Source organism: Corvus brachyrhynchos, unplaced genomic scaffold (genome assembly GCF_000691975.1).
Source record: "Corvus brachyrhynchos isolate BGI_N302 unplaced genomic scaffold, ASM69197v1 scaffold9, whole genome shotgun sequence".
Taxonomy (NCBI): domain Eukaryota; kingdom Metazoa; phylum Chordata; class Aves; order Passeriformes; family Corvidae; genus Corvus; species Corvus brachyrhynchos.
Genome location: NW_008240037.1, coordinates 2,387,929 through 2,404,202, shown reverse-complemented (window position 1 = coordinate 2,404,202; position 16,274 = coordinate 2,387,929). Strand labels below are relative to the sequence as shown.

At 38.5% G+C, this 16,274-nt stretch overlaps 1 protein-coding gene across 1 annotated transcript in view; it reads left to right on the top strand.

Moving 5' to 3' along the window:
• Window positions 1-16,274, top strand: part of TMTC2 (transmembrane and tetratricopeptide repeat containing 2) — a 134,499-nt gene that overhangs the window by 29,285 nt on the left and 88,940 nt on the right. The window contains exon 2 of the mRNA XM_017743932.1: window positions 6,881-7,709. Coding sequence (XP_017599421.1) covers window positions 6,881-7,709 — 829 coding nt within the window. The remainder of the gene's footprint in view (window positions 1-6,880; window positions 7,710-16,274) is intronic.

The following is a 16,274-nucleotide window of genomic DNA, read 5'->3' as shown; positions in this document are numbered from 1 at the left end:
GGTAGGATTGCAGTCTGTGCTGCCATTTTGTACTTTGTTTCTTTTTTTCTTAAGCATGGCTGTACATTGTATAGAAGAGGAGAAGAAACTTTGTGACGAAAAAGCAGCATATCTATCCATTCAACAAGCAGGGCTTTAGTAAATTGCATTGTCAGGTCAGATTTACTTAATGTGATGTAGGAGATATAAATGTTATCATGAGCCTTAGCTGTAGAAACTCATTTTCATGTGTGTTTGTTACTCAAGAGGATGAGCCAGCTATACAGCAGTTGCAGCCTTTGCATTCCCAGTGAGACTGGGGCAAGGCTTCCTTTGTCCTTGGGGCTCTGCAGGCCTACTGATCAATTTGCTCAGGTGTAGTGCTGAACTGTGCTGCCCATCTCAGCTGTGCCACTCCTCTATGAGACTGTCCTGCTTCCTTATAGTCCATGTGGCAGTGGCAGAAGCAAACTGGTTCCATTTTACACAGCCAGAATCTTCCTCTGGTTCCCTTTGAATTAAACAAATTACTCTGTTGCGTTGCTCTATCCAGTTCCATCTTTTATTTCTGAAAGATCTGTGTTGGAACCAGACCTTTTAGGATTTATTAGTATTGAGGAGAGTGGAAGGATTGCTTCGCATATCTTGGAGGGTGTGCTTTCATTTGTAGTCTCAATAGTGTTTACCTTTCTAGCAGTGGTTCAAAAGAGTTGCTTGTGATACGTGATAATCCCTCATGCTTCTCTGAAGATGGGCCAACCACGTGTTCCACTTCTTGTACTTGTGTAGCTTTAAGCAATCAGTGTTGTCCCTGCCTTTTATACAGGTATAATTTTCTGAACATTTCTCTGTTATTTCAAAATCATTTTGAATTCCAGTTCTGCCTCACAACATACTTGCATGATCAGTGAGCTCTCAGTGTTTTGTCTAGCGTGGAAAGTGCAGCACCCTTCCTTCACTGCAAAAGCTCTGGTTAAGACAATACTTGTTAAATGAAATGCAGGTAGTGACGACCACCTCTCTTACTGTGCAGTGGTAACAGTAGTACTGGACAGCATCCCAGAGCAGTCTGGCAGTCCAGAAATGTCTTTTGGTCCCAATGAGTTTCTAATCTCCTGTGTAAAGTTCTTTCTGCTGCAGATAGATGAACTCTGGATAGATATCCATAGCATCACCATTATCACACAGCTTTTAGCTGTGTGGACTTCGAGAAAGCCTTGCCTTGCACTGATCATGCAAACAGATTTATCAAGCTACTGTATTCTCATACTGAAATCAGCCAGATAGACACTTTCTAACACATTCCTGAGTATTGCAAAGCAGGCACTGTTTATTGCAGCGCTGAGCAGTTTGAGGATCCTTTCACTGATTGAGTGCCCCAAGTGTTGGGTAAACAGAATTCTTATCATACACACTGATTACATATTCATTAACTATCCCCACTTACTTGATATATATGTATTGCTTTATTTTACATAGTCACAGCCCTTATCAGAAGTCCTTTTATGGTTCTTTGGGGTCTTCTTTGGTGGTCTTCAGTGTCCAGTGTCCTTTTCAGGTGGCTGCTTTTCTATCCCCACTTTTGAGTAAGTGTGGTATCATTGTTTTACATAACTTTTGCTTTGTCAGCCTTGCAGAGCTGAGTTGGCATCCTGCTTGTATTTTTCTTGACTTCTGTTTGCCCAAGTTATATCTTTTGTCTACTTCTCCAAGGCTGTGTTGTTCTGTTCTCCTGTCCTTATCAAGTCCTTCTGCTCTTATACTATCTCCAGTCATTCACACAGTTTCTGATCTTAATGCAGTCTGTCTTTTCCTCTGTAGTCCTTATAACTGTTTTTCAGTGGAGAGGTTAGAGTCTTTGTGGTTTTGGATTTTTTTTGTTTTGATAATTAAAGATTCATATCAAAGAATGAAGAATTTTAGAGTAAGACTTTGGCATTTTTAAATGCCAGTATTTATAACTCGAATGTAAGGCAAGTCATAGTGATAAGGACTGTTTAGCTTGTGCTACAGCCTAATTACAATAAAAGTATGTGCAGATAATCTTCAGCTGTTTTGTGAATGCAATCGCTTCCTTGTTGGAGAAGAGTTGTGTGGGGTCATAACACTAGAAATAAATGTCATTAAATATGCACAGTTGGTCCCAATATTGGACAAGCTGTAGCCAGAGTTCCAGCTCTGAGTAAAAACAGACCTTCAGGCCAGTTGTTGCATCACCAGTGAAAATGAACATTTAGTGGGTCATGTGAGCAGGAACAAACTGGGCAGGTGATCAAGCAGCGTTAAAGGCCACTTCCATCTCAGTACTGTGACCCAGCAGGGGTTGTAGTAAATAGCTTCATTCCTGGTGGGGATATGTTTTGAATTCTAGTTTGGCTCCAGCTTGCATGAGCTGTTATCCAGGAACCTCTATCTAATGTGGGAAGAAGATACTGTCAGTCTAGTGATCTGGCAGCATTTTACTACTTTTGGAAGTCCCAGTTTTGAAGCCAACATATTTTTAAGGGCTCTAATTTGGAAAAGAAACTCCTGTGAATAATGCCTGATGACACATCTTCTTTCATCTCTGCATTTCCTGAGTTCTAAAAATAACATTTTGTGTGTGATGATTTTGATATTGACTGTCTTGATCATGTGCCATATTTAACGGTGCTTTGTGAAATGGACAAGGTGAGGTTAAAAGAACAGTGTCTTTCGAAAATGCTTTGGATACCACTTAGGTGATGACTGAGCTTTGGCAGTGGCTGCCCAATTAAGAAATCTGCTTAAGTGCCTTATTTAAGGGTAATATAATGAAGTGAGGGATTAGGATTTAATGCAAGATAAATGTTCAGAGTGGGTGGGTCATGCAGATGGATTTTGATAGGGCAATGAAAAAGGTTTCTATAGTCACAGAGACTAAAATTGCAGTGGTGGTACTTGGCTGTTAGCAGGCAGTAGAGATGTTAAATCTCATCTCAATCAGTACTCATTTTTTTCCTCAGATGGAAATGACTACTTATGAAAGGTTGGAGGATTTATGGGGGTGTCAAAACATATGGCAGATGGGATGGATTTGGATTTATGAGTATAGTAATCCAAATCCTTTCTGCCAGGCATTACAGAGGATCTCTTCTGCTGCTGGACTGCACTGAATGTACACAATCAGATCAGAGGAGCACAGGTTGTCAGGAGGCTCAGAGGAAGAGTCACTAGTGAAAGTGCTTGTCTGAGCAGAGTTCATTTTAAAAGCACTTCCTTTGCAGGCAGACGTCTACTGGGGAACTGGCTATATTATTTAATTTTAATAAATTGCTGGAATGATTTTCTTCCAAAGCCTGAAAGAAAGCAAAGCCAAAATGTGTGCTAAACCTTTCTCATTATCTGTGACTATATTAGCACAGAGGGATAAAAGCGATGCAAAAGTCGTGAATGTTGAGACAGGAAAAAAAGGGAATGACTTTGTCTTTCCCTTCTAGGCCAATGCTATCTGTGAGATTTGAAAATTGAAAATTAAAAAACAAGAAAGGAAAAAGGCATCCTACTTTAAATTATTGTATCAGACGTTTAAATGTTAGGGACGGATTTTCTTGGCTCTAGCCTGAGCCTCCGCTGAAATCTGAAAATTCACAATGGCATGTCAGTGTTACACAGGTTATTGCTAACTGTAGTTAACATGTAGTTAATTTTAAAAAGTTGTAAAGCTACTGGCTATTGAAAAGATCCATGTCAGAAATCTGGGGAAGAATGCAAACCATTTGTGTCTGAGGCAGCAACAGGAAATTTGCGCTTCACTCCTGTGGTCAGTTAACTGAGTTTAAGAATCTACCAGAGCTCTGTCTGCAGTTGACTAGTGCCTTAGAGCATGATATATTGATACGCTGGGGTGGTAAACCTACTCAGATATCTCTGAGCTCCATGAGTGAATGCTTACATATTTCATTTGAAAGTTCTGTAAAATGCTTAAAAAGTAGTAAAAAAAGTTTTGTTACAGCATGAAACACAAAACTGTATGTGGATAATCTGTGTTCTTTTTAGAACCAACCAGTGTGAGGATCCAGATATTACAGACCTTAAGTGTAAAGCTTAAAAGAGAGGCTGCTCATAGTTACTCGAGCAGTGAAGATTGATTAACTCTGAGCTACATATTGTTAACATTTCTGGGGGGAGGAGCAAGAGGCAAACTTCTAATTGTTAGTAGTTGTTTAACATATGAGGAAGATCTGAAAATTTTTAGATGGTTTCACTGTTACCCATGAGGAGTAGCATATCCGCTCTTGCATGGTTTTGTCAGAGAACTTTGTAATGTGACCTCTCTTGGCATTTAATTGAAAAGTGTGGTGGTTAGGACTTCAGAAAAGTGAGATTTTCTTTCAGTTGTTATGTAAATATTAACAAAACAACAAAGCAGTCTAATCAGTCCATGAAAGCTCACTTTTCATCTGTTAATCAAGTTTCACTTCCTTAGTATTTGGGATATCTTAATCTTTCAAGTGGTGTATAGCCTTCCAGAAAAGACTATTTGTAAGTCAAACAAACAAAAAAGACCATTTTTCATTTCCCAGCTTCTTTCTGTCTAAGCAGCCTCCTCATAAGAGATTCATAAGAAGGATGTATAAAAGAGCACCTAGTCACATTTAACATTTGAGGGTTGTTTATATGTGTGTTTGAAGGAATGAGTTTAAAAATAATTGAGTCAGAAGGGTGGGCAGAAGAAATTTCATGTCGAAAAATATGACAAGAATTAAAGGATAGTTGAACCAGGGACATGAGGTTTTACTATGAGGGCATACATGCAAATCCATGAAATCTGAATAATCTTTTTATTCCAAATATAAACTTAGTTGGGAGTTTCAGTGATAACCAGTTTACACAGTTTTATAACATTAAAAGCATTTAAATAGTTTTGGCAGGCATGGATGAAACCATATGTGAAGTGAGTTGTGAAGTATTATCCAGCTTACAAATAAAAGTAAGTTGTTCTAATAGGCTTTCCAGGGAATGTAGTTAGCATGAAGTGTAGATGAGGCTTTTGATTTATATGTTACCAAAAAACTGTGGATTATTCAAGATGTAAAAAAGCTAGTAAATCAAACTGGTGTTAATATGGCAAATTAAATCTGGACCCAGGCTTTACTTTATGTATAAAAAGTGCCAGTGTTTTTTAGATGTTTGTGATCCAAGTGCATAAATGTTCTCTTCATAAATTTGTTTGTTCCCTACTAATGCCTCCATTAAATTCCATATTGTATCAAAACTGAATGAATGAATCTAACTGACGTTTAGTATTTTAAACTTCACAAGGAGGAACTCTATAGAAATGTGAAAAGGAATAAATCTCTTCATGCTAAATTATAAGATAAACTATAAATTATCATTACTAGACTGTCTTCTTAGTAGAACATCAGTAGACTGGTGGTAGAAAACTATTAATAATTGACCTAAAATGGTCAGCACTATCATCTGTAATTCATGATATCAAGGGTTGATCCTGCCCAAAGAGGAGAAAAATGAGCTGTTTTGTAGAAATAAGATAAAACATTCTACTGTGAGGTTCTGCTTCTGAATAACTAAGTAAACATTGAATAATCATCCAGGAATGTGTAGTGTGAGATGGAAAAAACATACCTAATAAAATAAAAAATGATTGACAAATAATTCTTTCTAATAATGAGGAAAAGGTTATTAAAGCACTTATACTGTATCTGGAACTATTTGGCAAATAGGTATTTTTTTTCCTTACAAAAGGCATCTGAGAAATTGAAATATAAAAATGCATGTATTTTAGCTTCTTCATACAGAAAGAGTAATGTAAACCAGCTTTCATTTAGGGTGCCCATGTAATTGAGAGAAGAACTTACCCAAGAAGCAGCTCCTGCTGGAAAATGTTCAGTTATTCCATAAATAAGTGGAGATTCTTCAAGTTGCTAGCATGATAATATTGATAGGTGGAGTCAGCTGCCTGCTTCATATAATGTTATGTAGATGCATATGAAAATGTGAAAGGTTTTGGAGCGCTTATTATGGTGTGCTTGAAGCAAACTCCCCAATGTATTGTTTGGCTCCGAGATCACAGAATCACTGATTGTTAGGGTTGGAAGGGACATCTGGAGATCATCCAGTTCAAATCCCCCTGCCAAGGCAGGGTCACCTAGAGCAGGCTGTAGAGCAACAAATTCAGGTGGGTTGTGAATGTCTCCAGAGAACGAGAATCCACAATGTCCCTGGGCAGCCTGTTCCAGTGCTCTGCCACTCGCCATGTAAAGAAGCCCTTCCTCATATTGAGGTGAAACTTTTTGTGTTTTATGCAAAATGAAGTGAGACTTCCAATAGTAGGTAGCCTCTGAAGGCTCCAAGTGATCACTATAGTTAATAGGTAGGAGCTAGGAAACCTAAGTATGGAATCTGTGTCTGTTTTCCTCTCTTGCTTTCTTGGAAGTTTTAATCAGTTCTCTGGTGAAATGCCTCAGGAGAGACTTTGATTAAGGAATATGGAGCTGGAGCATCCTTTAGACTTTAAATCCAGCTAAGGCAGACTGGTGTTTTGGTCACAGCCAGAAACAGTGAAAGGATTTGGGCCGTTATGTAGGAACTAATGTAAGATTCCATAAATTCCTCTAAAATAAGAGTTTCCAAAGCATTATGCAAACTAAATCTTAAGTGAGGACTGACAGCCCTAAAATGTCTGAAGGATTGACTGATACGTTCTTGATACAGCTTAAATGAAAGAGCCAGTTCCTTTAGTCTGTAGTCAACCATGTACCCCAATGTGGCGTGATCCAAATGTCAGAGACCAAGATCTACTGTGTTTGTTTCCATTACTGAAAAAAAGTTCTATCAGATATTTTCTTCGTTCTTTTTTGTGTATAATTTACACAGCTAAATACATAGTGTTGATGCAATGCTTTTTTTTTCTTTTCAGAGAAAGAATTTGACCCTGTTCTTCAGCATTGGTTTATTGAGCTCCTGGGGAACTGCGCTGCTGGGTGTTCGCCTATACTGGATGGGCAACAAGCCCCCAAGTTTTTCTAATTCTGACAATCCAGCAGCTGACTCAGACAGTTTTCTCACACGTACCCTGACCTTCTTTTACTTGCCAACCAAGAACCTCTGGCTGTTGCTGTGCCCAGATACCCTCAGCTTTGACTGGTCTATGGATGCTGTGCCTCTTCTAAAAGCAGTCAGTGACTGGAGGAATCTACACACTGTGGCCTTCTATGCAGGACTCCTCCTCCTTGCCTACTTCAGCTTGAAGGGCTCCAGCAATGAGAGAGAATGCAATGGGAAAACTGTAATGAATGGCAAGCAAAATGCTAATGGGCATAGCTGCCACCCAGAGATGGAGTACAAGACACTGGAGGTGAAGTCAAGCTTTGCATCAAAAGAAGAGAATGGCCTAAAAAAGCATGAAATTCAGAAACTGCAGCTTCCTTCAACTGAGAACATTGTCATTCTGTCTCTCTCTTTGTTAATAGTGCCCTTCGTTCCTGCCACAAACCTATTTTTCTATGTTGGCTTTGTAATAGCAGAGCGTGTGCTGTATGTTCCTAGTATGGGCTTCTGCCTGCTGGTTACAGTAGGTGTCAGGGCCCTTTATGTCAAAGCCCAAAAGCGCTTTCTAAAGAACTTGGTTTTTTGTTCCACTGCTGCATTAATTATTTTCTATGGACTCAAGACTGTTGTCAGGAATGGGGACTGGCAGAATGAGGAGATGCTGTACAGGTCAGGGATAAAAGTAAACCCTGCTAAAGGTAATTTTTGCTCTTTATCATGACTGCTTTACTTATACAGTCTGCCTTTGAATTGTCTGATTTTATCAGCTACGTCTAAAGAGGATACTTTAAGAAATGTCATCTCAGGTTGCAGTGGTATGTGCATTAGTAAAAATTGGGGAGAAGCAGGAATATGTTTTGATTAGGTGTTACAGGTTTGGCATTAACACAGAGAAAAGGAGAGCCTAAGGTAAGGGCATACTTTCTTTTTCAGTCGTATTAGTTCTGTATTTTGAAATTAAAGATGTATTATTAATATTATAGAGCATGCCCTGGTGTTTTTCCATTTGGAATCTGGTATCTAGCATGCTAATGAAGATTTTTCGTATGTTTACCAAATGTTCTGTTTTCTATGACTAGAAAATATGGGAAATAGTAAAGGACATCATCAGGGAGGTGCTGTTCCTTTATTTCATCTGATGCAAATAACGTCAATACTATGTAATAAAAATGAGGAAATGAGGTCATATAATTCAGCCTAGGAAATGAAATTACTGTACTTCCCCCTGCATATGAGTACTGTAAAGAGTTATTGTCAAATACTTATGCCTCCCTGTTCATGTGTAAATATCAGCTATTTGTAACGTTACCCAGCCACGTCTCAAAGGTTATATCTATGCTGTAATGAGATGTGACCACAGCTAGTGTAAACACATCCACACAGGCAGTAGACCTGCTAATTCAGGTATCAGTAACAATGTTTATCTGTGGCTCTGTGGTTTCATGCATACATGGCAGATCCAGCTGGGATCCTGAACTCCATGTTGCCTGGCTGTACTGCTCTTGGCACACATGCAAGTTTATATGAGAATGGTCAAAATATCACCTGTGAGTGAGTCAATGTAGACACTGACTAAGCCTTCCTTATTCACAGTTCATCAGAAGTGAGAAGGGATCAGTTGATTGCTTTGCCTGTGAAAGAAAAATTTGACAGCACTTGAATACTCAAGGTTTTTCAGTCCTCTGCAGAGAAACCCATTATATGATTCAAAGTCATCTGCTGATAGAGATGTGCTTTTTGGTTAGACAGTTATATCATGCCATAATCTAAAAGCTTGATAGTAAGAGGCAGATGCAGGTGGTTACTGTGAACTGATAGGGAGTGAAAAAGGAGATTTGGCAGACAAAATACCTTGCAAAGCAGCATTTTAGTGGTCAGTCTGATTTTGTAACTCTTCTTCATATACTTTCTCATCCTAGGAGAATTACTAAACTTGTTGCTGCAGTAAGTGACTTTTGTTAATTGTGAGCAAGCACGTACCATGTTTTACTTTTTTTTTTCAAAACTAGCACAGGAGAGCAAGAAATGTAGTAACTGAACAGCGAGCCAGCACACCAGAGTGATTATATGAAGCTCTGAGACTTACAAATTTAGTGACAATATAAAACTTGTACTAAAACACTGTAATTCCTTGAAAAGAAAAGTGTGTATGCATTCGATTAGTTAATACATGTTCTATTTTTGTCCTTGGTGGAGATCCCCAGACATTACTTGTCTGCTTGCAATGAGCCAAATTTTGTGATCAAAAAAAACTATACTACTTTTTGCCCAATAGTAGGATAGGCTGCAGCATTGTCTGGAAATTAGACTACTGGGTATTACACTCCCAGGAGACAAGATGAGCTATTTTCATCATACACATCTCAGTATGCACAGACTCGTGTGTATATGATTGTCTGGTTTCTTGCTGTATAAGCTGACATTAAGTGTCTTGTGAGATGTGTAAAAGCAAAGACAGTATGTCAATGCGATGATACAGACATGACTGAGCTGACTTTAAATCTCCTTAAAATATCCTGTTAAACTTCTGCTGAATATTTGCTAGTGCACACACATTGTAACAAGGCTGGGTACAGGAAACCCCTAGCTAATGCGACCTGTCACCCAACTCTATTCATTATTGTGAATATTTCTAAGATTATTCCTGGCTTTGACTATGGTAATTTTATTTTCTATTTCTCATACAATCAGGCAAGCCTGACTGGACTAGACTGGCTGCCAATCCTGCTAAGGCATTAGGAGATCAACAATTCAAACTACTCTTCAGTAATTAAATGAGGTTGACGTAGGAAAAACAATTTATTTTTGTTTGCCTCTTTTTTTTTTAGTTTCATGAATGGTGGTGATAAATAGGCTATTCAGGAGTGAGACAATGGGCTGCTCAGTCAATCGGTAGAGTGGAGAAGTGTTTTCCTTATTTTTAGGCTACTCAGAAGAGGCTGTCACTCCTCATTTCTCTGCTTTCCTCAACTCACAGCAAGTTTCTCCTCAACAGTATTTTCTTACTTCTGAAAATTCTGGAGTAGCAGGATCATTTTCCCTGATAGTTCTGCTTTTTCTCTTAGCTCCTGCAAAGAGCTTCCTCTGAACAAGAGCTGCTTCTGTACTAATCTAAAAAGCAATGAGGTATCCCTTGAAAAACTCTCAGTGTGAGAACCGATCAAGAAGTAGAAATCTCTGAAGACCAGCTTTGCTAAAGCAAAAAGATGAGTGTTTTGTTCCAGGTCCATCTGTATTCTGGACTAGCAGGATGAAAGGCGCTGATGGCTGAATGCTGTGCAGCATTGAGCTGATGTGCTGTACTCATAAGGGTGTTAGCGAGGCAAGCTTTTAACATGGGTACATTTGAGTACTAATGTGGCTGAACTGCTTTGGAAATGGAGTTGTCTCACATGGTGATGGTTTATAATCAAGTCCTCTGTGTTGTAATATGTGTAAGATTATAATCTCATCTGCTGCTGTGGGACTTCCAGGCAAACATATTCAGCAGCTTCTCCATCTTCAATCCTCAGTGAAGAAATAGGTGATAATCACCTCACCAGTACTTTCTTCTGGTCCCTTCAGAGGCACCTTGCAGGCAGTGCAGACAGAGTAATGTTCTGCCTCAGGTGAGAAAGCCTCTACCCCTGCAGGCAGCCACAGCCTTTCTGCAATTTACATTTCTCCAGGCTGTTTTTGTCAATCACTGACAATGTGGAAAAAATACTCAAAAGCATGGTGCATGGGTTATCTCTTAAAAACCCACCAAAATGCATCGTGGGAGAGTCAAGTGAGAAGAGAGTGGTGAAGCTGCCTCCAAACTACCGTGTGCGTGCCGGATTTCCTGGCTGCCTCACTGTGTGGCAGGCAGCTGCCATCCCTTGGCTGAGGGAGTCCTTGTGAGGACTTGGGATGCCTTAGCTGCATCTTTACCGGTCTTGTTCTGCTGTTTGGCTGATGACTAGTATTTCAAATAACTTTGAAGTGATCCAAGCAGTACCTTGTTACAGTTTGTCAGCACCTGAGGGAGAAATACGCAAGACTGACTAATTCAGTTTATGAATTCTGAAGTGGGCGTATGCATATTTTGACCGCAGGGAGGGAAAGACACAAGTGTTTCTCTGTTCTGCCTTCAACTTAATGAGCAGTCCTACTGATAAAAAACCATACTCATTATCTGAACATTTTCGTATAGCAAAGGAAGCCTCCCAAAATGTAAAAACAAACAAAAAAGTTAAAAGTGGGTGGTAGCTGTCATGTCTTTTTCAGTTAGACTAAGGGTCATTCTGTGGTGATGATTACCTTATGTTTAATATAAAATTGTAATGACACACAAAATAATTGTGCTTATTATGCCTCATTAACTCTAGTTTTCCCTGTAGTACCAAAAATAAGCTTCAAAAAGTGTATTCTTTTTCCTCTGGGCCATTTCATACTTTGCAATCCACATCTGAACATCAAAGATCATTATGATATATTTGCTGTACCTGGTACAGACATTGACTAAAGAAGTAGCAAATAGAGAGGCTTAAATTGCTAGACTGCCACAGAAGTATTAGTTGCTTGGTCATATGTACTGATGAAATTTTAGTCTCCTGGTGCCATGACATTTGTAAGCAAGCTTTGAGGATCCTTCCAGGAAATAGTTGACCTGCTACACAAAGTGGGTGCTTAACTAAAAATTCAACTAACAGTTCAGTGAGGAAAAACAGTTACTATTATTTGGACTAAGCTAGGTAGAAAAACCGTATTTCCCTCAAACAAAAAAAATGCAATAAAACATCATTTTCCATTATTATTTTTTTTGTATCACTACTGATGACTGGAGACCAAAGGAGATTAAGTATTTTAAGGTTCAGCATTCCTCAAATATGCTTATTATTAAGAGCTTACATTATGCTGACAAGATCTCCTCTAATACCTTTAGAACTTTGAATAGCTATTGCTCTGAAACACGGCTTGTTGTTCACTACACATTTTTCTTACCTCCTAAATAGAGCAGTGTGTGTCCTAATAAGTACCACCTTGTGTGTTTTAAAATAGTTTGAGCATTTGGGATTTCATTTAAGTATTTTTTTGTGTATATTCAGGTTTTTTTATACGTAGCTTGTCAGTAAAACTCCAACTCATCTTTGGCCCAACAGCCCAAAATACTACTCTGCACAGTAGTTATTTCTTTTTCCTTTGGTTCATTTAATTTCAATAATAATAAAATGGTAACAGTGTGATTAATATAACACTGCACTGAATAGAAAATGTGGGTTTGGGGAAAAAAAAGGTTTAAGAGAGAAAGTGATTTCAGTGCACAGATTGCCATATAAAACATCGGATTTTAAACATATAAAATCCACTAATAAGTGCACTTAAAAGTTTTGCATATTATCACTGTTAAGAAATGAGTGATATGAGTGGTATGAGCATACCATCTGGAGGTAGGTATTCATGAGTTAATTTTGCTAATGAACTCTTCTTTAGTCTTTGAACAAACCACTTTAATCTCAATTTTTCCCTCTGGAATGGAACTCATACTACCTACTATCATAAGATATTACTGATTTTTTTTTATTTTGATGATTCATGGTTGTTTTAAAACCTCTCTGTATTTATGGCAGTATAATATCCCTCCTAAGCCAGTTGATAAATACATATCAGAATATATAGTCATTATGGTGATTCTTGGCATTCTTTTTAGTTAATGTTTTTAGAAATTGTCAGAGAAACATAATAACAAGTCATTATCAGTTTTTCTCAATACCTTTGCCAGAACTTTCTGGTACTTAGTCTTTTTTGATTAAATGTTGCATGGATATTTTCCTTGACTTCTGTAATTTTCAGCTTTTTCTAAGAAGAAATTACTTTAAGGTGTATCTTCTGTCAATGGTGTAAAATGTTTCCAACCACCAGTAAGAACCTTTGTAACAGCTACTGTATGGCAGATGCAATGATCTTTTTTAGGAAAAGAAATTGTAGGCTGGAATTACACTTAAAAGTATAATTTATAATATATAATTTTATATGGCTATATAAGTCTGTTATATATGAGTTATGCAGGATATACCATGATAGATTTGGTGTCTCTGTTCATAACAAAAATGCCAGAATTTGAAGGATAAATATTCTACAGGATTCTTCAAAGTTCTTAAAATAAGTTGGAAATACTTTTTGTATCTGCCACTGTTAACAGCTTGTCCTGGTTTAGGAATACTGCTCCCCAAATTACTGTCCCCATCCAGACTCTCCCAAATGCTCTCTCCCCTGACTGGAGTGAGAGAGATCTTTCCTTACTCCTGCCCCTGGTAAGTGATGGGAGATGGTATCAAATAACTTTAGGGTCTGGCCATGCCTGGTGGGGTAGCTGGGACTACAGGCACCACCTTGCCAGGCTACTGTAAAAAAATTAACTCTGTCCTGGCTGGAACAAGGACATAGCTCAAATGAACCACATAGAATTGCTTGAAAGTTAAATAAAAAGCCTACTCCCTGAAAACAGTGTGGGGCTCTCTAAATGCATGGTAGTGCTGGTCTGGATGATTAAACAGTGTAGAAGAAATGGTCATTAGTAAGTTTTTTGGGAAACAGTCATAGTTATTTAAAGCATTTGAACATGCCACGGGCAGCCCAGCCTCAGCAAAACAGTCTGGTTATGCCAAATATGTTGGAGAGCTGAAGGAAAGTGGTTTACAGTTCGGTTCAAACTCTGAATTTGTTCTGCAGTGACAGTGTTCTCTCTCAGTTCTTTAGTAGTGCTGTAATTTCCTCTGAAACCCAAGTCAGTGTGGGATGTGCTTCTTTTTTATATGAGAAAGCCTGATATTCTTCCTTTATATATGTATATATGTGTAGAGGTCTGGAAAGAAGGTTTTTTTTTTTTTTTCCTCTTGGAGTGTAGTACAACAGCAACTCAAATCTGTGACTCTTAAGTTGCAGGGGGATAGGAAGAGGAACTATCATTAGCTAATAGTTAGGCTTTTTTAAAGAAACAAATATAAGACATTGAGACATGGATCCATCAGACTGTTCCTTCCTCTCCTGCCTTCCCTGAGGTGCTCTGCAAAATCATTCAACAAGCTCATCTGGGCTAAAAACTACAGTGTAGAAAAAAAAAACCAAACAAGCATCCCTGGTCAAGGAGGAATCAGCTTTGGCAAGATGAATTTTTGTAGCATATCAAGCAAAATGGCATAAATGTCTTTTTTTTTTTTTTCCAGAAAATGATATATTTTATTTTCCAGTTTGATTAAAAGACAAACTTTTGGTCCATATTTGAGTGTTCTGTGGAATTAGCCTGAGGTTTTTTTTTCAGAGGGAGTTACTTTTAATTAGAGGAAGATGAGATTATCTGAGTTGGTTCTCAAGCCAGGCATGTTTGTCTAAGTGCATTAGATAGTCATCCAATTGTTTCATTATTTTGCCTTTTTTTCAAAATATGATGACTTGGAAAAATTTCTCTTTATGTAAAATTTTTGCCTTGAATTACATGTCTTCATTTTCCTATCTGTAATGGATTTTGTGTTGGTACATATTCAGGTCCCCTTACATAAATGTGGTAGAGAAACTAACCTTTAATGTGGGCAGGGCAGTAATCTGCATCTATGCATTTTTATGCCACTTGTGTTAGGGTAAAATCCCAATGTATATAGATAAACACAAGTATTCTAAGGTTTCGAGTACCCCTCCTTTGTAACAGGGGGTTTTATTACTTAAACCTGAACTGTCGTCATTGCCAATCTTCATGCATCCAAAAAGTAAATGGTAGCTGATGCAATTACAGTATGCACAAGAGGCTTGCACATAGTTTTGTTTTAAATTGCTGAAAAGATCACGAAATAGAATGACTGAATTCTCAATGCCCTTTCCTTCTCTTTCCTTGAATGCTCTAGCACACTGAACTTTTCTTTGAGGTCTTAAAATACAGAAGGTATTTTGAATATGGACTATTAAAGATGCTAGTTAATAGTTGTAGTGTCTTTAATTAGTTTCACTACTGGTAAATGAAGGAGGTAATTTTATGACCTACCTTCCTTCCTGCCACCTGTATTTCCATACCAATGTGGATATGTATTGGCTGGCAAAGCTTCACAGGCTCTTGTCTTGCTTTTCTAAATGATTTAAAGCAAAACAAACAAAACCAGACAACTTGAAGCGTTTTGAAAAGCCTGCTACCTGGGTATGAACTAATTTGCCTTTTCCAAGTCTGACATATGTTGTTTGAGCACATCTGAAGATTCTCTTGGTTTGACAAACCCAAATGCTGATTTTCTTCTCCCTGTGGCTCCTCTGGGATGTTTCCAGGACACTGTTCTCACTGTTCCCCTTTTCTGGGAAGAAGCCAACAATAATCCGTCTACTCTTAGCTTTGAGGACCAGAGCTGACATTTCAGTGCACCCTGCCATTGCTGCAGGAGGCTGGCTTGCAGTTCATCACTTGGGACCTAAGTGATAATTTTGAACGTAGCATAGATAATTTTTTAGAAGCCTGCTGTTAAGAAGGTTACATAATTTGACAAATTTAGTACATGGTCACCACCTTGCCTGAGTCAGTATGAGGCTCTGAAGATCTCAATGTTCATCCTGGGATGACAGGGGTGCTCAGAAATGTCCTCTTGTTCCACTTGCATTTTTCTGCTCCTTTGTCCTCATTTCGTTTACTTGCATTGTTTATATCCATTGCCTCTACAAAATACAGTTCCTCATATCATGAGAGTTTCAGATCAGCACTGTTCACAGCTCTGTTCCTGACCATTGTGAAGTTTCATGGAATGGGAACTTCGTGGCAGTAATGTCTTACTGTGTTCACACACTTGCGACACATAGCTAACAAAGCTCTGCAAAGGTGTGATTGGGCTCTGCTGTGAACAGAACAGTGAGTAGATTAGATGTTAGAGGTACTTTGGTCATCCTTTTCTCTTTTTTTTTTTCCTAACTTGGTTGTCTGATCGATACCATACTCGTCACAAAAATCATTTTAGCATGAGGGAGGGTGTGGCAGAATTTAATTGGCTGTGGAGGGTAGGTAATGGTGAAGCCAAAGAACACTACCAGCTGCTCAGTCTCATCTCTCATGTTCACTGAGCTGCCAAGGTCACTCTGCTATCCTTTGAGGAGGACACAAAGGATTTTGTAACACAGGGGATGAAGGGGCTGTATCAGCAATAGAACATGCATTCGCACCCCTTTGCATCAGGGTTGCAGAACTGAGAAGCAAAACCGAAGCACTGCCTGCCAAAAGTGAATTGGTTAGTACCCATGCTGACATGTTGTTGGATAGCTTTCAAAGTACTGCA